Source organism: Oncorhynchus tshawytscha, linkage group LG16 (genome assembly GCF_018296145.1).
Source record: "Oncorhynchus tshawytscha isolate Ot180627B linkage group LG16, Otsh_v2.0, whole genome shotgun sequence".
In the NCBI taxonomy this organism is placed as follows: Eukaryota; Metazoa; Chordata; class Actinopteri; order Salmoniformes; family Salmonidae; genus Oncorhynchus; species Oncorhynchus tshawytscha.
Genome location: NC_056444.1, coordinates 78,120,536 through 78,143,857, shown reverse-complemented (window position 1 = coordinate 78,143,857; position 23,322 = coordinate 78,120,536). Strand labels below are relative to the sequence as shown.

The window sequence follows — 23,322 nt, the reverse complement described above, 5'->3', positions numbered from 1 at the left end:
TTTGAATATGCCTTTGTTGCTTAATTATACAGGATACAATGACGACTGTCTGTTCGTGTCAATCAACGCAATAATTTTAAAATGTGTGAAACAACAAATATATCAAATAAACAAACCATTCAAGGTTGAAATGATATCAGCGAAAGAAACAAATACAATATTTTCCAAAGAAATACCTTGAGCAAAAGTGCATACCGTGCTTCTAACACCACCTGTCGAAAGCACTGGAGGAATATAAATTGAGGGGAATCCATCGGTACCGAGAGGCACGCGCTTCAGTCCTCCTCTAAACTACACGGTGGCGTAAAGGATAAATTGCTTTTCTCTCCAATGCAATGTCTTTAATCTACGACGCGCTTCTTTCCAAAACTCAATGAAGACAGATATGTCTCTACCGCTAACTTGTGGTCTGATTTAAAGTTAATGGTCGATAATATTCTTGAGATATTTCACCAGAATAGCTTGACACGTGCAAATTTAAAGAGATAAACTTCAGAGTCGCGATGATGGCATCAATAGGGGAGTTCGATCCGCTGAACAACATCGTTCCTGCTACTAAAATAGAAGTTACCGTGTCATGCAGGTAAGGACATGAATGTATGATGAAATGTAAAATTACAGGACGATGTCTTCTATACAGTGAAAGGTCTTGTATCGAAATTATTTCACAACATGCAGATGAGATGTGTGCTAATATTTGATTATCATTATTTAGAGCACATTTTCTGTGTTAACAAGTTACTTAAGTTTGCATACCAAGTTAGATATCGCTTAATTTAGTCAACATTTTTAGAATCTCAAGCATCCAGTAGAAGTATGATAAAACTATTGTTTCACCTCTTGCATACCTATTAACCTCTTTCCTGATACACCTTCGAAGGTGTGCCAAGATGTGACTGACTGTACATCAGCCCTGTGTAGTCAGTGATAGAGGTGCCAGGCACCAAGACTGGATAATGTTGTGGTGTGGCCATTGATTAATCACCTCAAGCAGGTATAGCCTAAAACCATAAATACAATAGAGCTTGGCTACTCTACATGTGTGGAATGTATATACCCACATTTTGCACCTAATTGTCTTCATGAACATGTCTGCCATTATATCCTCTAAATACAGTACCTCAATAATAAGCAAGCTCCTCTACATACCTCTGCACACGGCCCGCAATAGCATATTTTGCCTGTTGCCCCCTTGGCATCCTTTTCACAGTAAAATGTTTAATCACATCAGTTTGCAGTGTGCATTAGTGCCCTGGCACTGTATATAATCTGAAAATCGTTGGGTTATTTATCAATCGATTTAGAAATAAATTCATACAATGGCAGGTCCAATATGATCTATACAGGTAAGTACCGTATGTTATAGCTCAGGAAACAAATGGACTAACTGTTTTTGGGAGACAAAATGTGAAAAATGTTCAGCTCTCTAGGTCTCAGCCGTTCCAGTGTTTTCCACAGTAGTACGTGTTTGTTTTCAGACATGTTATTTCCCGGAAAGGTCAGTGGCGAATCACACTGAGACAGATAAATGTTGATGTTGCGTAACCTACAGTACTACTGTACAAAACCAACAGCACATATAGAGGTTTCACAAGGCATCTGACAAACTAACTTGAGTTTACAAGGGGCCTCTAACACTATGACCAGTGCCGTGTGTTCATGAACTGTCAAGTAAGTCTATATCCTACATGAAAAAAGAGATGTAGACTGTTAGCAGGTATCTATACTGTATTGTCCCTTCAGGCTGTTCAATGGTCCCTGAGACCCCTGTCACTAACCTGTAGCAACTCATCCTACTGGCCAGGTTACATTCCTCATATCTAATACAGACAGAGAATGTCATACTGTAGTAGTATTTCAAGTCTCACATTTGTTGATCAAAATTGAGAATGTGGATCTGGGATTGTGGTGGCTGTCCGTTTCTCTGTTGGAGAGCGAATTAAGAACATTTCCTCATATCCTGTGCGATTATACACTATTGGCTGAGTGGTCTTTGTGTCGTCTGTCCTAAAAAAAAATATGTCTCTGATGGTCAGAAATCCATGGTCACAACCCCAGCCACCACTGGCACCAAACAATAATCCTCCCTGACCCTGAATAATGAATGGATCGGCTGCTGGTGCCTCCTAGGAGATTACTAAGCCTTAATTTTGGATTTCCTCCATGCTTAGAAACAAGGATCGTTCTCTGTGAGACACATCTGCAACGTCTCCTCTTATCATATCTAATAGAACATTGCTAGGAGAATACACAATCAGGCACAGCATTGATTTAATTTGTCTGCCTCTCAACAACCCATTTCCTTTATGTGTTTTTTGCACCTGGCAAACTGCCAACCTAAAAGGAAGACCTTTGGAAAACATGCCAGCTGTGGGGCAAATGTACCTTAGCTCACTGGTCCAGAGCTCAACAGAGACCCTGTGTCTTTGTCATTTCTTTCATGGGGAATAGTTGTTTCCCCCTTTGATATAATATGAACCATGAACCCAATGGCAGTCACTCAAATAACGACTATATAGAAATTGTCCCAGGAGGCTGTCCTCATCTGCGGAGGAAAGAGTTGGTTACTATGACTGATAATGTTACAAAACACCAAATGATGGAATTTCTCGTGGGAGAATGGTGTCGCATCCCTCCAATAGAGTTCCAGACACTTGGAGAATCTATGATGCCAAGGTGCATTGAGGCTGTTCTGGCGGATCGTGGTGGCCCAATGTCCTATTACGACTCTGTATGTTGGTTTTTCCATTATTTTGGCAGTTACCTGTATGTAATACATTTTGTTTTGATGAGGGAAAATAACAGGTGTTTAATGTCAAGGTGTTTTCCATGAGAAATGATGTACTAACAAGCAAACAAAGTCTTCATAGAAAAATGTTCAAGTGGATGCTGTAGTGACATTGAATAGATTTTATGAGAAAGAAATGTCTGATTTAATAGTTATTTCCCCCCCTCTTCTCTTTCCCCTGTATGTTATTTCCATAGGGATCTTCTGCATGTGGACACATTCTCCAAGTCTGATCCTGGTATGTGTCCTTCCACTTCATCTTTTTGAGTGAATGTTGATAAGACTGTGTGGAATTCCATGCGTATGTTCTGTCTTTCCAGAATATACTCAAGTAAATTGATTTGGTTTTGTTCAGAGTTAGTTCAGGGACTGGATGTTATGAACATTCCATTAAGCACATTCTTTTATAAAGCCGTTTGTTTTATCCAGATACAGGGCTTGTACAGTTACTGTATTTCTGTGTAACTGTGTAACCAACAGTTCTAGATGAAGACTGTCATGAAAATAAAACTCCCATCATAACCATTTAAAACAGCTGATTGAAGACTGAGGAGCAGAGAACATTTGCGTCTTTTGCTATTCGAATGGTTACACACGTCATTTCTGAGATTTGAAATATGACATTGGAAAAATGACAGAGATTACACGTCACAGGTTCATAGTCAGTTTTAACATCTGTTTTACTCATCATTCACTCCTATCTGTTGGTCTTCAAAGTCAGATAGGTTAACTGTAATGGGTTGCGTGTTGGTGGCAGGGAAGTCAGGCGCAGGAGAACGAACTTAGTATAAACGGAGTTGTTTAATCAGTGCTTCACAAAACTCCAAAACCCAATTGACAAAATAATAAAAAAGTGAGTACAAAACCCGTCGCGCATCAACACATAATACACAAAACGTACAATCAAACAATCTCCGACAAGGACATGACGGGAAACAGAGGGTTAAATACACAACATGTCATTGATGGGATTGGAACCAGGTGTGTAGGAAGACAAGACAAAACCAATGGAAAATGAAAAATGGATCTGTGATGGCTAGAAGGTCGGTGACGTCGACCGCAAAAACACCGCCCGAACAAGGAGAGGGACCGACTTTGGCGGAAGTCGACGACATTACCTTATCTGTTCCCTACATCTCAGTTTTTCACTAGTTTCTGCTTGACTCAAAGATGTGGTCTCAGAAACACAACCACAGTTGCAGTGTTATCTGTTTGACTGAAGAGTTTCTGATCAAGAGCCATGTATTTAGAGAGTTGGGACCATAGCGATCCTATTGAATTACAATTATTCTGGTTAGGACATTGGTGTTTCTGCATTATAATGGATTTACATGACACTACAACATTCTATGGCAGCCATGTTAGCTCCACTAACATTACATGGGGGATATTTAAACAATGCTATGTAACTAAATGTCTAAAATTAGAACAATATTCAAAATTCTACAAGTTGGCCCAACTCTATAATTACATGGCTGTGATCTATTTCATGTTTAAACATTTGTTTTTACTCCTGTTCATGGCCTATCATTTCACTTTGTTTTGAGTGTCGGATTGCTCTTTGCGGTGGGACTCGACTTAAACTGTACAGGTCACTTTGGAACTCAGGAATGAAATAACCCTCTACTTGGCCTATATTTTGTTCGGTTTTTCAAATGCTTGATACAATGCAGAAATTATTCCTGCTCTAGTGTTGCTTGGTGAACGCTACTATATGTTGGTCAACAGTCTGTCAGGTTGGGGTCAGAACAGGGTGACGGCTTTGAGCTGACAGGACAGGGCTCATGGGGCTGGATGTCACCACAGCAATCCCACAGAATCAGAGACACCATGGGGCTCTGATGAAGGTGCACATTAGCAACAGGAACAGCCCCGCCAAGGTACTCAGAGATTGGGGTCTTTGATTATGAGTTTAGTGGTCCTTAATTGATTTAGGCCGCTGGTGCAGGTGCTCTGCCTAATCTCCAACTAGTTGAGAATGTGAAATGTGATATGGATGTTTTTCCTCTTCTAGTTTGTGCTATCAACAAACCAATCACATAGATTACACTTGCTGTGTGTTTGTGCATGTGTGCATGTGTGTTTGTGTGCATGTGTGTTTGTGTGCATGCTTTGTGTAAATAGAAGAATATGCTCTGAACTCATAGTAATAGATGGCTCAGACATAATAACTTTGTTCTTGTACCAATTCTTTGCCGGGGCTCTCTTTGCTATGAGAAGTTAAATAGATTGTTGCCTGCGTGTGTGTCCATGATTGAATTACCTTATGCTTTGTCTATGTACCTGTGCAATTACCCATGTGTGTCTAAGTGCTTTATGTTGTGTGTGTGTGTGTGTGTGTGTTTTATGCTATTTAAATTTTATGTTAATTTTTGGCTGACCCCAATTATTTGAATGGTCGATTGTTTGGTCGACAGCCTGTTCATCGATCAAGATTTCTTTTAGTCGAGCAGTAGCATATCTACAGTGCATTGGGAAAGTATTCAGACCTCTTGAGGTTTTGTTATGTTGCAGCCCTATTCTAAAATGGATTAAATAAAACATTTCCTCAGCAATCTACACACAAAACCCCATAATGACAAAGCAAAACAAAATTTAGGGAAATTTTTGCAAATGTATAAAAAAAAACATAAATATCTTATTTACTTAAGTATTCAGACCCCTTGCTATGAGACTCGAAATTGAGCTCAGGTGCATCTTGTTTCCATTGATCATCCTTGAAATGTTTCTATAACTTAATTGGAGTCACTTGTGGTAAATTCAATTGACTGGACATGATTTGGAATGGCACACACCTATCTATATAAGGTCCCACAGTTGACAGTGCATGTCAGAGCAAAAGCCATGAGGTTGAAGAAATTGTCCGTAGAGCTCCAAGACAGGATTATGCTGAGGCACAGATCTGGGGAAGGGTACCTGACAGTTCTTAACTATGTTGACACCATTTAGCAGAATGCAGAAGCCACTACTCTCTTGATGCTGTCTACCATAGCTTTATTACAGGTGACAAATATTTGTATTTTACTTTTGTTGGTACCTTCTACCCCTTTTTCTCCCCAATTTCCTGATGTCCAATTGGTAGTTAGTCTTGTCCTAACGCTGAAACACCTGTACGGACATAGGAGAGGCAGAGATCCATGCATCCTCCAAAACACGACCCTGCCAAGCCGCACTGCTTCTTGACACACTGCTCACTTAACCCGGAAGCCTCGCACACCAATGTCTCAGAAGAAACAACATATATTTGGCGACTGAAGTCAGCGTGCGTGTGCCCAGCAACCACAATGAGTCACTAGAGCGCGATGGTACAAGGACATCCTGGCCGGCCAAACCCTCCCCTAACCTGGACGATGCTGGGCAAGTTGTGCGTCGCCTCATGGGTCTCCCAGTCACGGCCAGCTGCGACACAGCCTGGGATCAAACCTGGGTGTGTAGTGTATCCTCTAGCATTGCGATGCAGTACTTTAGACTGCTGCACCACTCGGGAGGCCTGTGCAGATGTTTTTCATCGGCAGGAACTGGGGGACTAGTCAGGGTTGAGGGAAAGATGAATGGAGCAAAGTACAGAGATCCTTGATGAAACCTGCTCCAGAGCGCCCAGGACCTCGGACTTGGGCGAAGGTTCACCTTCCAACAGAGCAACGACCTTAAGCACACAGCCATGACAACACAGGAGTGGCTTCGGGAAATATCTCTGAATGTCCTTGAGTGGCCCAGCCAAACCCCAGACTTGAACCCAATTGAACATCTCTGGATAGACCTGATGAAAGTTGTGCAGCAATGCACCCATCCAACCTGACAGAGCTTGAGAGGATCTGCAGTGAAGAATGGAAGAAACTTCCCAAATACAGGTGGGCCAAGCTTGTAGCATCATACCCAAGAAGACTTGAGGTTGTAATCGCTACCAAAGGTGCTTCAACAAGTACTAAGAAAAGGGTCTGAATACTTATGTAAATGTGATATTCCAGTTTTTTATTTTTAATACATTTAATAAACCTGTTTTTTGTTTTGTCATTGGGGGTATTGTGGGTAGATTGATGAGGATTTAAACAAATCAATTTTAGAATAAGGCTGTAACGTAGCAAAATGTGGAAAAAGTCAAGGGTCTGAATAGTTTCCGAAAGCCCTGTAAATTGGCATTCCACACGAGGTTGCCAAATCATCGCCTATTACCAGCAACTTCAGGAGAGCAACGGTAGAATCTGCTAAAGCCAGCAGGAGCGAGAGGAGGACGGTCGGGTCAGGTTAAGGTTTTTCTCTTCTGGTTATCTTGGTCTCTGCCTTCCTCTTGAGTCCTTTGCGTCTTATTTCATCAGTGTGCTTTAAGCATCAGACAAGCTCAATACATATATTTTATTTTTATTATAACACAACAAAAAAACACACCTTATGGGAAAAAAATACAAATTTAAAAATGTTGACCAATCGATTTGTCGAAAGAATAGACGACTTTCGGTTGACCTTTTTTCTTTTAGTCGGGGACAGCCCTAGTGTTCATGAATCTATTTTAGAAACCAGAAATTGTTTCAGTTATTGAGAATACAGTATGTTATTGGCCATGGCCTTTTTTTTGTCATGGACTTTAGTCTGTCATGGACAGTGCTGTCAAAGTGTTGTATGAATTCCACCAAGATGCTCATGAATTTGTATGGAGGTTGATTAACTTAACTAGGGGTTTGGTGGAGAGGACGTTTCCCATTGACTCATAGTCACTCTTTATATCCGTATGATCCAGGCTAACCTAAATATATTCTAGGCATGTGTGACCTTTAACCCAAGCATGGACTACCCTTGAGGAGAAACTGCTCTCACAAATTCGTCTCGCTGAAATCCATTCCGTATTGTGATTGCTTCTTAGAGTTGCATCCTGAAAAGAAAATTTGAGTTCCGAGCATAATCTCTTTGATTGGCATGCGATATACATAATGTGATGTATGAGATATGTCCTTTGTTTTAGAGCACTTCACTGTTCTGTATACTGCACTTCTTTGCAGTTTGGAGGTCCTTGTGTGGCTCAGTTGGTAGAGCATGTTGCTTGCAACTCTAGAGTTGTGGGTTCGATTCCAATAGGGGACTAGTACAAAAATGTATGTACTCATTACTGTAAGTCGCTGTAGATAAGAGTATCTACTAAATGTAAAAAATTATAATGCTTTAATCTCTCTAAAATAGTTAAACGTCAGTCTCATTTTGCATAATAGTACATTTGTCAGAATGAGACAATTGCTTTCCATAGCTTACAATAGCTGATCTGTATGACTCAAGTAGTTGAACTCCCACACCGATGCAGAACCACCAGACTACTCAATATGAAGTAGTAAGTGGTTAAGAGCATTGAGTCAATAACCGAACGGTCGTTGGTTCAAATCCCCGAACCGATTAGTTAACTAATCTGTCAATGTGACCTTAAGCAAGGCATGTAACTGTAAGTTGCTCTGGATAAGAGAAAAATGTAGGCAGTGTGGAAAAAAACTATTTCCTCCGATGTGCATAACCTTCTCAGTCTATTTTAGAAAGGAAGGTACTCAAGGACTGCTTCCCTGCTGAGATTATTCCCCGAAAAGTAATTTAAGCAGGTCTAATACCTACCACAAACCTATTATTCCATCCATTAAGTTATACTCCCTGATTGAGGCTTGGAAACGCCAGTCCCTGCCGTGGGTGTAATTAAGATCCTAATGTTGTACGTTCGTTTATTAAATCTTATTAAGCCACTCAAGGAGCTTTTCAAAAAGGTCATATTTTAATAGGAGTTGTATAGGTCTCCCCAGCAGATTAATATAAAAGCTGCAATTTCACCCACACTGACTATCATTAATCATTGTTTACCATGGCTCTTTTAAGTAAGAATTTCTCCTCTTTTAGAATCATGACACAGCTAAAATGTACCCTTTCTAGCTACCTAAGCCACCATCTCATTGGCAGCCGTATATATGCATACTACACACAGAACTACCTAACAGGTGACACACAACATTACTGCCATCAGCAATGTGGTTTATGATATAAAAGAAGTTGGGCTACTGGTTATTTTACTGGTCCTTTACAACACATGTTATCTAACAGGTTTTAAAGAACTGACATTGACTGTAGACCAAGATATCCGTCTATACTCCCAGTCCATTTCCAACACGATGCCTTGACCTGGGATATTGACGTCGATGTATCTTCTCAGTTGCGCATTTGTTATAAAATTATATAATTTTTTATTAGTGTTTGTTTACGTAATATAACCATATACAATTTCAGTAGCACATGTCTTAGACTGATGGGGTGTGCCATACCCACAGCCTCCACAATGGATCAGTCCACTCAGACAGGTCTCCACAATGGATCAGTCCACTCAGACAGGTCTCCACAATGGATCAGTCCACTCAGACAGGTCTCCACAATGGATCAGTCCACTCAGACAGGCCTCCACAATGGATCAGTCCACTCAGACAGGCCTCCACAATGGATCAGTCCACTCAGACAGGCCTCCACAATGGATCAGTCCACTCAGACAGGCCTCCACAATGGATCAGTCCACTCAGACAGGCCTCCACAATGAATCAGTCCACTCAGACAGGCCTCCACAATGGATCAGTCCACTCAGACAGGAGCCACATCAGACAGGTCTTGTACACTGTGATTTTTATTTTATGCTACTGCTCGACTAAAGAAATCTCAGTCGACCAACAGCCTATCGAACAAACAATGGACCAGTCAACTAAATGGAGTCAGCCCTAGTGTGTGTCTCCTCTGTTTCAAGGTTGTGATGTGTCAACTATAAGGACTCAGAAGTGTCACTCATAGCTGCCATTGTCCCTATGTGTGCAGACTGGTGGTGTTTCTATGTGACCTTGTTAAAACAGACCCTGCTAGGGTTTAGGGGGTTCCACACTTGATTCATTCAGGGTCAGCCCACCCCCCCTCTCCCCAATAGATTAGCCGGGATCTAAACCCTATCCTCCCTCCTAAATTGCTGTGAGAGAGATTTAGGGGGGATTTCTCACAGTCGAGTCCTGAAACCTGCAGCGTAGCCCTCAATCCGTGACCGGCTTGATGTGTTTGAGTGAATAATTTCTCCCTCTGTCTGCCAAGCAAACATATTCCTCCTCTCTTTGGTTCCTCACTCCATCTTCCTGTGTTCCTCATAGCAAGCAGCTTTTATGCAATGCCCACAAGCAAGGAGGTTTTAGGCCTGATCCAGTGTGATTATTTTTGCAAGGCAAATCCAAAACCCAGCCTATGGCAATCAACAGTGTAATAAAACATCCATGTGACTATGTAAGATCATTCATCATAGACCACAAAAGTACCCTCTGCTTACTTCAACTTGATTCACACTCTGATAAATTAACAGTGTGAAGAATATTGTCTGGTATTTTGCCCTTTTGCATGCATTTTAGACAGGATGATGTAATGCACTGTCCAGCCTAATGTAATGCACTGTCAGCCTAATGTAATGCACTGTCAGCCGAATGTAATGCACTGTCCAGCCTAATGTAATGCACTGTCCTGCCTAATGTAATGCACTGTCCTGCCTAATGTAATGCACTGTCAGCCTAATGTAATGCACTGTCCTGCCTAATGTAATGCACTGTCCAGCCTAATGTAATGCACTGTCCAGCCTAATGTAATGCACTGTCCAGCCTAATGTAATGCACCGTCCAGCCTAATGTAATGCACCGTCCAGCCTAATGTAATGCACCGTCCAGCCTAATGTAATGCACCGTCCAGCCTAATGTAATGCACCGTCCTGCCTAATGTAATGCACCGTCCAGCCTAATGTAATGCACCGTCCAGCCTAATGTAATGCACTGTCCAGCCTAATGTAATGCACTGTCCAGCCTAATGTAATGCACTGTCCAGCCTAATGTAATGCACTGTCCTGCCTAATGTAATGCACTGTCCTGCCTAATGTAATGCACTGTCCTGCCTAATGTAATGCACTGTCCAGCCTAATGTAATGCACTGTCCAGCCTAATGTAATGCACTGTCCAGCCTAATGTAATGCACTGTCCAGCCTAATGTAATGCACTGTCCAGCCTAATGTAATGCACTGTCCAGCCTAATGTAATGCACTGTCCAGCCTAATGTAATGCACTGTCCAGCCTAATGTAATGCACTGTCCAGCCTAATGTAATGCACTGTCCAGCCTAATGTTATGCACTGTCCAGCCTAATGTTATGCACTGTCCAGCCTAATGTAATGCACTGTCCAGCCTAATGTAATGCACTGTCCTGCCTAATGTAATGCACTGTCCTGCCTAATGTAATGCACTGTCCTGCCTAATGTAATGCACTGTCCAGCCTAATGTAATGCACTGTCCAGCCTAATGTAATGCACTGTCCAGCCTAATGTAATGCACTGTCCTGCCTAATGTAATGCACTGTCCTGCCTAATGTAATGCACTGTCCTGCCTAATGTAATGCACTGTCTGCCTAATGTAATGCACTGTCCAGCCTAATGTAATGCACTGTCAGCCTAATGTAATGCACTGTCAGCTAGACTTGTGATGGGTGTCTTTTCAGATCTAATAGGAAGTCTGCATGTCTGCATGTATTTTTGTATTACTTTGCCAACCTATTTTCTACACGACAATAAGCTCTGTTGTACAATAGATAGAATTGTGAACTTTTCAATTTTTTTTTTATTGGCTACCTCAACACTCAGCATAATGGATTCAATAGTAAGGCTGATTGAATTGAAGTTCTGTTCACCTGGTTACCTGATCCTGAAGCCAAAGGAAAAAAGTTGGCATGCAGCTCCTTTGGATTTGGCTCTGCTGTATCCCACCAGATGGGCTGTCCTCTCCCAGTCACCTTCCATAAAGCAAACAATCAATCTGCTGCTGGGAGTTAGGTTAAGGGTTGGGCGATATCCAGATGTTCATACCGTTTCTGTACCTACCGGCGGTATACGGTATAAACGATATATCGTCCAAGCCTACTTAGGCTGTGGGCTTCTCTCATCTTTCCTCAAAAGTAGAATAATCTAAAGGAGTACTAGTTTCTGGAATCCTACTGTATATCACAGTACATATTCTTTATCCCCTTACACTGTGTATAAGACAGTAGTTTTTTTGGAATTGTTAGTTAGATTACTTGTTCGTTATTACTGCATTGTCGGAACTAGAAGCACAAGCATTTCGCTACACTCGCATTAACATCTGCTAACCATGTGTATGTGACAAATAAAATTTGATTTGATTTGAGGTCAAGGAAGCACTTCTTATCTCCTTTGAATGATTCGCTCCATGCTGTTGTTCAAATGCTGTTTCTGCAAGGCACCCCCGATAGCTGTTTACTTTGTTGACCAACCAGAGTTCCATATTTTAATGGGCTGCACTGCTAGGAGCTAACTATGGCTCCAGCACACCCTGTTAGCTTTTAGAATTAGACTACAGGGCACTACTGTGAGCTCTCATAGCTCTGCCTTGACTAAATCTGTCTCAATCTCACTTACTGTCCTCTGACATACTTACAAACACAGAGGCAACTTGGGTAGACAGATTATTCTTTGCATCTTGACTGTCTGGATCAACCCTTGGTATGGAAAATGCACCGCCCTTGGCCACAAAGCGCTACAGAGGGTGGTGCGGACGGCACAGTACATCACTGGGGCAGAGCTCGCTGCCATCCAGGACCTCTGTATCAGGCGGTGTTTAAGGAAGGCTCAAAAAATCGGCAAAGACTCCAGCCACGCAGGTCATAGACTGTTCACTCTGCCAAGGTCTGACAAACCGTACTGGCGCATAGGCTCTCAGACCAACAGGCTCTGAGACAGCTTCGACCCCCAAGCCATAGACTGTTCACTCTGCCAAGCTCTGACAAACCGTACTGGTGCATTGGCTCTCAGACCAACAGGCTCTGAGACAGCTTCGACTCCCAAGCCATAAGACTGCTAAATAGCCAGACCGTTAAATAGTCAATTATGGGACCCAAACCATCTGTACCAACTATCTTGCACTGACCCTACGCACACTCACTAGACTTTATAGACACCATGCACACACACACAGACACACGCGCGCACACACACATACACACATACATACATACATAGACGGTCCCATACAAAACCAACAAACATTCACATTTACCACACACACACACACACCGACATGACACACACATGCGCGCGCACACACAAACACACACACACTTACACTCATCATATGCTGGTGCTACTCTTATTATTATCTAACCTGATGTCTAGTTATTTTACCCTGCCTTCATGTTCATACAGTTGAAGTCAGGAGTTTACATAAAACTCAGTTGTGCACAATTCCTGACATTTAATCCTAGTAAAAAATCCCTGTCTTAGGTCAGTTAGGATCACCACTTTATTTTAAGAATGTCAAATGTCAGAATAATAGTAGAGAATTATTTATTAAGATTTTATTTCCTTCATCACATTCCCAGTGGTTCAGAAGTTTACTTTCACTCTATTAGTATTTGGTAGCATTGCCTTTAAATTGTTTAACTTGGGTCAAACATTTCGGGTAGTCTTCCACGAGCTTCCCACAAAAAGTTAGGAAAATTTTGTCTCATTCCTCCTGACAGAGCTGGTGTAACTGAGTCAGGTTTGTAGGCCTCGTGGCTCGCACACGCTTTTTCAGTTCTGCCCTCAAATTGTCTATAGGATTGAGGTCAGGGCTTTGATGGCCACTTCAATACCTTGACATTGTTGTCCTTAAGCCGTTTTGCCACAACTTTGGAAGTATGCTTGGGGTCATTGTCCATTTGGAAGACCCATTTGCGACCAAGCTTTAACTTCCTGACTGATGTCTTGAGATGTTGCTTCAATATATCCACATAATTGTCCTGCCTCATGATGCCATCTATTTTGTGAAGAGCACCAGTCCCTCCTGCAGCAAAGCAACCACACAACATGATGCTGCCACCCCGTGCTTCACGGTTGGGATGGTGTTCTTTGGCTTGCAAGTCTCCCCCTTTTTCCTCCAAACATTGCGCTGGGCGTTATCAGACCAGAGGACATTTATCCAAAAAGTACAATCTTTGTCCCCATGTGTAGTTGCAAACTGCAGTCTGGCTTTTTTTATGGCAGTTTTGGAGCAGTGGCTTCTTCCTTTGCCGAGCGGCCTTTTAGGTTATATCGATATAGGACTTGTTTTACTGTGGATATAGATACTTTTGTACCTGTTTCCTCCAGCATCTTCACAAGGTCCTTTGCTGTTGTGCTGGGATTGATTTGCGCTTTTCGCCCCAAAGTACATTCATCTCTAGGAGACAGAACGCTTCTCCTTCCTGAGCGGTATGATGGCTGCGTGGTCCCATGGTGTTTATATTTACGTACTATTGTTTGTACAGATGAATGTGGTACCTTCAGGAGTTTGGAAATTGCTCCCAAAGATGAACCAGATTTGTGGAGGTCTACAAAATGTTTTCTGAGGTCTTGGCTGATTTCTTTTGAATTTCCCATGATGTCAAGCAAAGAGGCACTGAGTTTGAAGGTAGTCCTTAAAATACATCCACAGGTACACCTCCATTTGACTCAAATTTTTTCAATTAGCCTATCAGAAGCTTCTAGAGCCATGACATCATTTTCTGGAATTTTCCAAGCTGTTTAAAGGCACATTCAATTTTGTGTATGCAAACTTTGACCCACTGGAATAGAGATACAATGAATTATAAGTGAAATAATCTGTCTGTAAACAATTGTTGGAAAAATGACTTATGTCATGCACAAAGTAGATGTCCTAACCAACTTGCCAAAACTATAGTTTGTTAACAAGAAATTTGTGGAGTGGTTGAAAAGAGTTTTAATGACTCCAACCTAAGTGTATACCTTTTTATCTATCCTGATGCCTAGTCACTTGGCCCAGCCTTCATGTACATATCTACCTCAAATACCTTATTATTATCTATCCTGATGCCTAGTCACTTTACCCAGCCTTCATGTATATATCTACCTCAAATACCTTATTATTATTATCTATCCTGATGCCTAGTCACTTTACCAGGCCTTCATGTGCATATCTACCTCAAATGCCTTGTACCTCTGTACATTGATCTGGTACTGGTACTCCCTGTATATAGCTCCACAATGATCTGGTACTGGTACTCCCTGTATATAGCTCCACATTGATCTGGTACTGGTACTCCCTGTATATAGCTCCACATTGATCTGGTACTGGTACTCCCTGTATATAGCTCCACATTGATCTGGTACTGGTACTCCCTGTATATAGCTCCACATTGATCTGGTACTGGTACTCCTGTATATAGCTCCACATTGATCTGGTACTGGTACTCCCTGTATATAGCTCCACATTGATCTGATCTGGTGATCTGGTACTCCCTGTATATAGCTCCACATTGATCTGGTACTCCCTGTGTATAGCTCCACATTGATCTGGTACTGGTACTCCCTGTATATAGCTCCACATTGATCTGGTACTGGTACTCCCTGTATATAGCTCCACATTGATCTGGTACTGGTACTCCCTGTATATAGCTCCACATTGATCTGGTACTCCCTGTGTATAGCTCCACATTGATCTGGTACTCCCTGTATATAGCTCCACATTGATCTGGTACTCCCTGTGTATAGCTCCACATTGATCTGGTACTGGTACTCCCTGTATATAGCTCCACATTGATCTGGTACTGGTACTCCCTGTATATAGCTCCACATTGATCTGGTACTGGTACTCCCTGTATATAGCTCCACATTGATCTGGTACTGGTACTCCCTGTGTATAGCTCCACATTGATCTGGTACTGGTACTCCCTGTGTATAGCTCCACATTGATCTGGGACTTGTTCTCCCTGTATATAGCTCCATTCTTGTGTTACTATTTTAGATCTGCTATGAGCAGCAATTGCCAATGCAGTAATGTTGCCAAGGTGCCCAGACACTTGCTCCAATGCTGTTTTCTCAACGTTCCTAATTGGTCTTTAGAAGAGAGAACATATTTTTAATTGCCTGCACGAAGCCAGAGTGAAGTGCATTACTGCTGATGCCCAACATTCAACCGTTGTGTTTAAATGGCTGTGTCAACGGTTGACCAACCTGAACTGAATCAACAAGTGTTTTTTTTTCTGAATACTTATTAGAGAAATATGTTTTCAGGGAGAATTTAATGACTGTCATATACTATGCTACCAAATTAGATCTCTATTAGTTTCAATGTTGTGACCTTTTTAAAGCATTTTTATTTTAATAGTTGCTCTACAATGTAGAGAGCTTTGTGATTTTATGTCTGTAAATGAAAAACACTCTACAAATGCAATTGGCCCCATGTTCTATAGCCTTCTGTCTTCTCTCTTTGTCTCTCTGCAGTGGTTGTGCTGTATGTGCAGGGTATCGGCACCAAAGAGTGGAGGGAGGTGAGTTGAAAATGAAATTCTGTTTTCAGCCTTTTTTTCATTTGCGTCTTGACTCGCTGTTCTGTTAAAGGTACTTATTCATACGATTCGGGGAAACGTAAGAACCTTCCAGACTGAGACTCATGTTGTTCCATCTTCTTCTTTGGTTTTTGGAGCTTATCCACCATCACTGAAATTAAGGGGCTGTGACGGTCATGGAATTTTGGATGACGGTTGTTGGCCAGCCAAATGACCGCAGTCACTTTAATAACCGTTCAAATAACCTTTTTTTTTTAAAGACGCACATGTTCTCTTCTCCTCTTCTGCTGACTGCATGTGCTGCCATAGAAATAGAATGGTCATCCCCATTCAAGTCAATGATAGCAGGATGTAAAAGCAGGAAATGTCCCCAACAATATGTGCTGTTATTGTTACAATTCAACTCAATTGAGAGGGAACAAGACAGGATAAGATAGGTTCAGGTAGTAAGATGGTGAACAAGATGAGCCAAAGTTTCCCCAGAGGTCTACATTAATCCCAGAGGGATTCATTAAATATTCACACCTACACCATAGCTGATGGGAGACCTCTCTCTTTCTGTCTCTCTTTCTCTCGGCCTACCCGATATTGTCCTTTTCTAGTCTGTCGGCTTTCTGCCCTTCTCTGTCGGCTATCGGCCCTTCTCTGTCGGCTATCGGCCCTTCTCTGTCGGCTATCGGCTCCTCTCTGTCGGCTATCGGCTCCTCTCTGTCGGCTATCGGCTCCTCTCTGTCGGCTATCGGCTCCTCTCTGTCGGCTATCGGCTCCTCTCTGTCGGCTATCGGCTCCTCTCTGTCGGCTATCGGCTCCTCTCTGTCGGCTATCGGCTCCTCTCTGTCGGCTATCGGCTCCTCTCTGTCGGCTATCGGCCCTTCTCTGTCGGCTATCGGCCCTTCTCTGTCGACTTTGCCGATAGTCCCTCTACATAGCAAAACTGCTGCTATGCCAGCCGCCACAGCCTAAGCCATGAGCACTGCACAATGCAGAGGAATGTCTAGCTGGGAATATCATCATCAGCAGCAAGCTAGCTCATTCTCAAAGTGCTCTCTCTCTTTCTCTCTCAATCTGTATCTCTATCTTTGTCTTTTTCTCTCCCTCTATCTCTCTCAATCTCTATCGCTCCCTCTACCTCTCTTGAATATCCTCTTCTTGCATTTCTTTTGAGAGAACCTTTATCCTAAAGTGCAGAACCAATTTAATCTCTGCCACAGTGCTGACGGTTTTTGTTTGTTTATATATTTAATAAGTCAACACTGCTTGACTAAAGAATGTCATTAAGGGCTTTGTCTGAGTCGATCCCCTTACAGCAAGACGTCTTCCACTACCTTTTTCATTGCGACAGGGCTAATCAAAGAGAGGGCATAATTATAGGGTGGTAGGTAGCCTAGCGGTCAGTGTTGGGCCAGAAACTGCTGGTTCGAAGACCCGAGCCGACTAGGTGAAAAATCGATATGCTCTTGAACAAGGCACTTAACCCTAATTTGCTCCAGGGGCACTGTCCTATGGCTGACCCTGTAAAACAACACATTGCACAGCAGCTATCCGGTGTATGTGCCAAATAAAATACAGTACCAGTCAAAAGGTTGGACACACCTACTCATTCAAGGGTTTCTCTTTATTTTTACTATTTTCTACATTGTAGAAAAATAGTGAAGACATCTACTATGAAATAACACATATGGAATCATGTAGTAACCAAAAAAGTGTTAAACAAATCAAAATATATTTTCAATTGAGATTCTTCAAAGCAGCCACCCTTTGCCTTGATGACAGCTTTGCAGACTCTTGGCATTCTCTCAACCAGCTTCATGAGGTAGTCACATGGAATGCATTTCAATTAACAGTTGTGATAATTTGTGAAATGTCTTTCCTTCTTAATGCGTTTGAGCCAAACAGTTGTGTTGGGATAAAGTAGGGTGGTATACGAAAGCCCTATTTGGTAAAAGACCAAGTCCATATTATGGCAAGAACAGCTCAAATAAACAAAAAGAAACGACAGTCCATCATTACTTTAAGACATGAAGGTCAGTCAATCCGGAACATTTCAAGAACTTTGAAAGTTTCTTCAAGTGCAGTTGCAAAAACCATCAAGCACTATGATGAAACTGGATCTCGTGAGGACCGCTACAGGAAAGTTCAAAGTTCATTAGAGTTAACTGCTCCTCAGAAATTGCAGCCCAAATAAATGCTTCACAGAGTTCAAGTAACCGACACATCTCAACATCAACTGTTCAGAGGAGACTGAGGGTATCAAGCCTTCATGGTCGAATTGCTACAAAAAAAAAACTACTAAAGGACACCAATAAGAAGAGACTTGCTTGGGCCAAGAAACACGACCAATGGACATTAGACTGCTGGAAATCTGTCCTTTGGCCCAATTTTTTTATTTTTGGTTCTGTTTCTTTGTGAGACGCAGAGTAGCTGAACGGATGATCTCCGCATGTGTGGTTCCCACAGTGAAGCATGGAGGAGGAGGTGTGATGGTGTGCGAGTGCTTTTCAGGTGACTTATTTAGAATTCAAGGCTCCCTTAACCAGCATGGCTACCACAGCATTCTGCAGCGATATGCCATCCCATCTGGTTTGCGCTTAGTGGAACTGTCATTTGTTTTTCAACAAGACAATGACAAAACACACCTCCAGGCTGTGTAAGGGCTATTTGACCAAGAAGAAGAGTGATGGAGTACTGCATCAGATGCCCTGGCCTCCACAATCACCCGACCTCAACCCAATTGAAATGGTTTGGAATGAGTTGGACCGCAGAGTGAAGGAAAAGCAGCCAACAAGTGCTCAGTGTATGTAGGAACTCCTTCAAGACTGTTGGAAAAGCATTCCTCATGAAGCTGGTTGAGAGAATGCCAAGAGTGTGCAAAGCTGTCATCAAGGCAAAGGGTGACTACTTTGAAGATGATATATTTTGATTTGTTTAACACTTTTTTGGGGGGGGTTACTACAGGATTCCTGTAACGGTCGTCGTTGCATGAAGGATCGGACCAAAGCACAGCATGGTAAGTGTTCATGCTTTTTATTTAAACTGAACACTATAACAAAATAACAAAGAGAATAAACTCATCCGAAACAGTCCTGTCAGGTGCAGAAAACACTAAACATAAAATAACTACCACAAAACATAGGTAGCTTTTTCCCACCTGAGTATGGTTCCCAATCAGAGACAACGATAGTCAGCTGTCCCTGATTGAGAACCATACCCGGCCAAAACAAAGAAATACAAAACATAGAAAAAAGAACATAGAATGCCCACCCCAAATCACACCCTGACCAAACCAAAATAGAGACATAAAAAGGGCGTGACAGGGTGTGACAATTCCATATGTGTTATTTCATAGTTTTGATGTCTTCACTATTATTCTATAATGTAGAAAAAAGTAAGAAACCCATGAATGAGTAAGTGTGTCCCAACTTTTAACTGGTGCTGTATATATTTTATATAATCAGCACAGTTAACTTTCAATCCCCAACTACAGACATACGTATGTGTACCATTCATTGAGTGAAGACTCACAAGCCAAATCATATTCCCTCACTTCCCATCTCTCTATTTCTGATCACCACCACATACACTGAGACAAGGGTTGATAAACAATATACACTTATGTGTTGGTGTAAACTAAAAGTAAAATGTTAAGAGTAAATCTAACTGTAACATTGACACACTATAGTGCTGTGCCCTCTTAGTTTCAGTCACTTCACAGCAATTTCAATCTCTTTACGTTTTATACACAAACATTCCCCACAACGCTCCACTACCCATTAACTAATCGTATCTCAGAAAACAATGCCCCAAAATAGAACAGGTGGAAGTGTCTCAGGTGACGACAGATGGTTCCTTAGTCGATGGATGCCAGGTAGGTAGGGTTCCAATAAACTCCCCTCCCAGGCCGGATAATGGATTGGGAGGGACAGAGTTGATAGCTGGGATTATGTGCGCTGGGCGCTAAGGTCATGAGCCGGGTATTAAAGCAGTGCAGGGATCAATAGCTCATTACTCTGTGCTGTTGGACCATACCAGCCAGGCCCTCTGCCCAATGGGGAATCGTGTCTGGTAGATACAAATGGAGCTCCAGCCCTGGGGCCGGCCGGCTGAGACAGAATCACTCAGACACTCTCACTCCGTTGGTTTTGTTCTGTCTGAGGAGCCAGCCATTAGAACACAACACTCCCTTGGTTTTGTTCTGATTAGAACACAACACTCCCTTGGTTCTGTTCTGTCTGAGTAGCCAGCCATTAGAACACAACACTCCCTTGGTTATGTTCTGTCTGAGTAGCCAGCAATTAGAACACAACACTCCCTTGGTTCGGTTCTGGCTGAGGAGCCAGCCATTAGAACACAACACTCGCTTGGTTCTGTTCTGTCTGAGGAGCCAGCCATTAGAACACAACACAACCTTGGTTCTGTTCTGTCTGAGGAGCCAGCCATTAGAACACAACACTCCCTTGGTTCTGTTCTGGCTGAGGAGCCAGCCATTAGAACACAACACTCCATTGGTTTAAACCCAGTGGTGATTCTAACTTACTAAGGATGTAGATTAGATCACAGGCTGTATTGGTAATGGCTGTGGCTCTGTGCTGATTATTTCATTTAGAGTACTCGGGATTTGCTGATCATTGTTTTTGAGTTGATCCCAATGTTACGGTTGATGTATGTGGATAATATTGCTAGTGATGTTAAACTTTCATATACTTAGATTTAGAGTGACATTGTGTCATTGATTATCTTATGGCTCATACTGATATCAATTATGGAGTTGATGTTTCCATAGAGGTTCTGTTAGATGAAGTATCACTCTGTAACCCGTGTTTCCATAGAGGTTCTGTTAGATGAAGTATCACTCTGTAACCCGTGTTTCCATAGAGGTTCTGTTAGATGAAGTATCACTCTGTAACCCGTGTTTCCATAGAGGTTCTGTTAGATGAAGTATCACTCTGTAACCCGTGTTTCCATAGAGGTTCTGTTAGATGAAGTATCACTCTGTAACCCGTGTTTCCATAGAGGTTCTGTTAGATGGAGTATCACTCTGTAACCCGTGTTTCCATAGAGGTTCTGTTAGATGAAGTATCACTCTGTAACCCGTGTTTCCATAGAGGTTCTGTTAGATGAAGTATCACTCTGTAACCCGTGTTTCCATAGAGGTTCTGTTAGATGAAGTATCACTCTGTAACCCGTGTTTTCCTTTTCCTGTCTACTGTTTCAGTTTGGCAGAACAGAGGTTATTGACAACACACTGAATCCAAACTTTGTGCGGAAGTTTTTCCTGGACTTCTTCTTCGAAGAGAAGCAGAACCTCCGCTTTGACGTGTAAGTGACCAACCTATCTGTCTCCAACTGGGAAATACCTACCGCTAGGCTAAAAGCCTAAATAAACATTTTTAGTTTTATACATAGGACCAATTTCTAAGTAGTTTCAAGAATTTTCTTTGCTCCCTTGTTAGTATTTCGGGTCGCAGAGCAGGCCTTCACTCACGGAAGAGTGAGGGGGCCACCAAGAGTGAGGGGGCCACCACCAACTTTTTGTCACTATTGGCCTCATGGTGAAATCCCTGAGTGGTTTCCTTCCTCTCCTGGCAACTGAGTTAGAAAGTACTCCTGTATCTTTTTTAGAAACTGGGTGTATTGGTACACCATCCAAAGTGTAATTTATAACATCAACATGTTCAAAAGGATATTCAATATCTGCTTTTGACATTTTTACCCATCTACCAATAGGTGCCCTTCTTTGCAAGGCATTGGAAAACCTCCTGGCCTCTGTGGTTAAATCTGTGTTTGAAATGCACTGCTCGACTGAGAGACCTGACAGATAATTGTATGTGTGGGGTACAGAGATGAGGTAGTCATTCAAAAATCATGTTAAACACATGCAACTTATTATGTTACTTTTTTACTCCTGAACTTATTTAGGCTTTTCCATAACAAAAGGGTTGAATACTTATTGACTAAAGACATTTCAGCTTTTCATTTGTAATTCATTTGTAAAAATTTGGAAAAACATAATTCCACTTTGACATTCGGATATTGTGTGTAGACCAGTGACACAAAATCTATGTTAAATCAATTTTAAATTCAGGCTGTAACACAACAAAATGTGTAAAAAAGTCAAGGGGTGTAAATACTTTCTGAAGAACAAGCCTTTTCATTTATCACTGTGATTTAAGTGCTATCTCTATGTCCACTTGGTTATTCTGGTCAGCCACCACACCTCTTAGTCCAGATCAATACCAGAGAAAGATCAGTATAGCTTTTTAATGTAGTCAGTGATACACAGTAGGTTTGGTTGAGCAGTCTTATTCATTATAGACTGTTCTATCTGCTCTTCAAAGTCAGGTAATATGCAACTGCAAAATTCTAGTGTTAAACTGCGAAAAGTATTTTATTTTAATAACTATTTGTGGCTACATGTTAGACGTTTGTATCATAGGGATGTGGGAAGAAAATAACGTTTTACATAACTACTGTTAAAGATTGAATTATGCCCTTTAAATAGGTTGTTATCAAGCTATTACTGTGTAGAGCCCTTGCTCCGACTGTTTCAGGTGCTATTATTTAAGCTCTGGAAAATCAATCAAGAATCAATTGCAATGGTTTTGCACTGTGACAAAGCTCTTAGAAACAATCAGTGTGGTTCAGGTGTTAGCAAGGCCAATATTCATTTTTAACAAACTGCAAATAATCAATCAGTCTACTCCAGCATAACAGACACCCTACAGACAGACAGAACTCCCAAATGATGAGACAAAATACATGTTATGAACCAATGAGCTATTTGACCAAGGAAAAAGTTAAGCAAGCATCACAGCCCTGAGGCCCGAGGTAGAGGATTGGCTTCATATCCACAGTGAATAGGACTCAGAGACAGTCTGTCAGCAGTATAGTCCAACAGTCAGTGGATGTTCTAATGTTAGCAAACAGGGAGTATATTCTCAACCCTTCTACCCTGTTTCCCTCCTCCCTCCTGCAGAAACATCCCTGTTCAATTCAAGGTTATTTTAGAGATAATTAGATTTGCCCATTTAGTTCGTAAGGCGCAAACTTATCTAATACCTGAACTGGCTATTCACACTGATATAGTTTGTCATTTGGAGTGATTTATACCTAACTGTTTGGTTTCTTGCAGATACAATGTGGACTCCAGAAGTTCAAATATTTCCAAATTTGTAAGTG

The 23,322-nt window shown here is 41.8% G+C and overlaps 1 protein-coding gene across 5 annotated transcripts in view; it reads left to right on the top strand.

The window, feature by feature from the left end:
* Positions 1-250: 250 nt before the first annotated feature.
* Positions 251-23,322, top strand: part of LOC112235066 (copine-9) — a 76,459-nt gene continuing 53,387 nt past the window's right edge. For all 5 annotated transcript variants that reach the window (XR_006079120.1, XR_006079122.1, XR_006079121.1 and 2 more), the window contains exons 1-5: positions 251-583; positions 2,986-3,026; positions 16,082-16,128; positions 21,359-21,462; positions 23,276-23,315. Coding sequence is in view for 2 of the 5 variants with exons in the window: in XM_024403458.2 (XP_024259226.1) it covers positions 504-583; positions 2,986-3,026; positions 16,082-16,128; positions 21,359-21,462; positions 23,276-23,315 (312 nt within the window). In the remaining 3 variants the exon portion in view is untranslated. The remainder of the gene's footprint in view (positions 584-2,985; positions 3,027-16,081; positions 16,129-21,358; positions 21,463-23,275; positions 23,316-23,322) is intronic.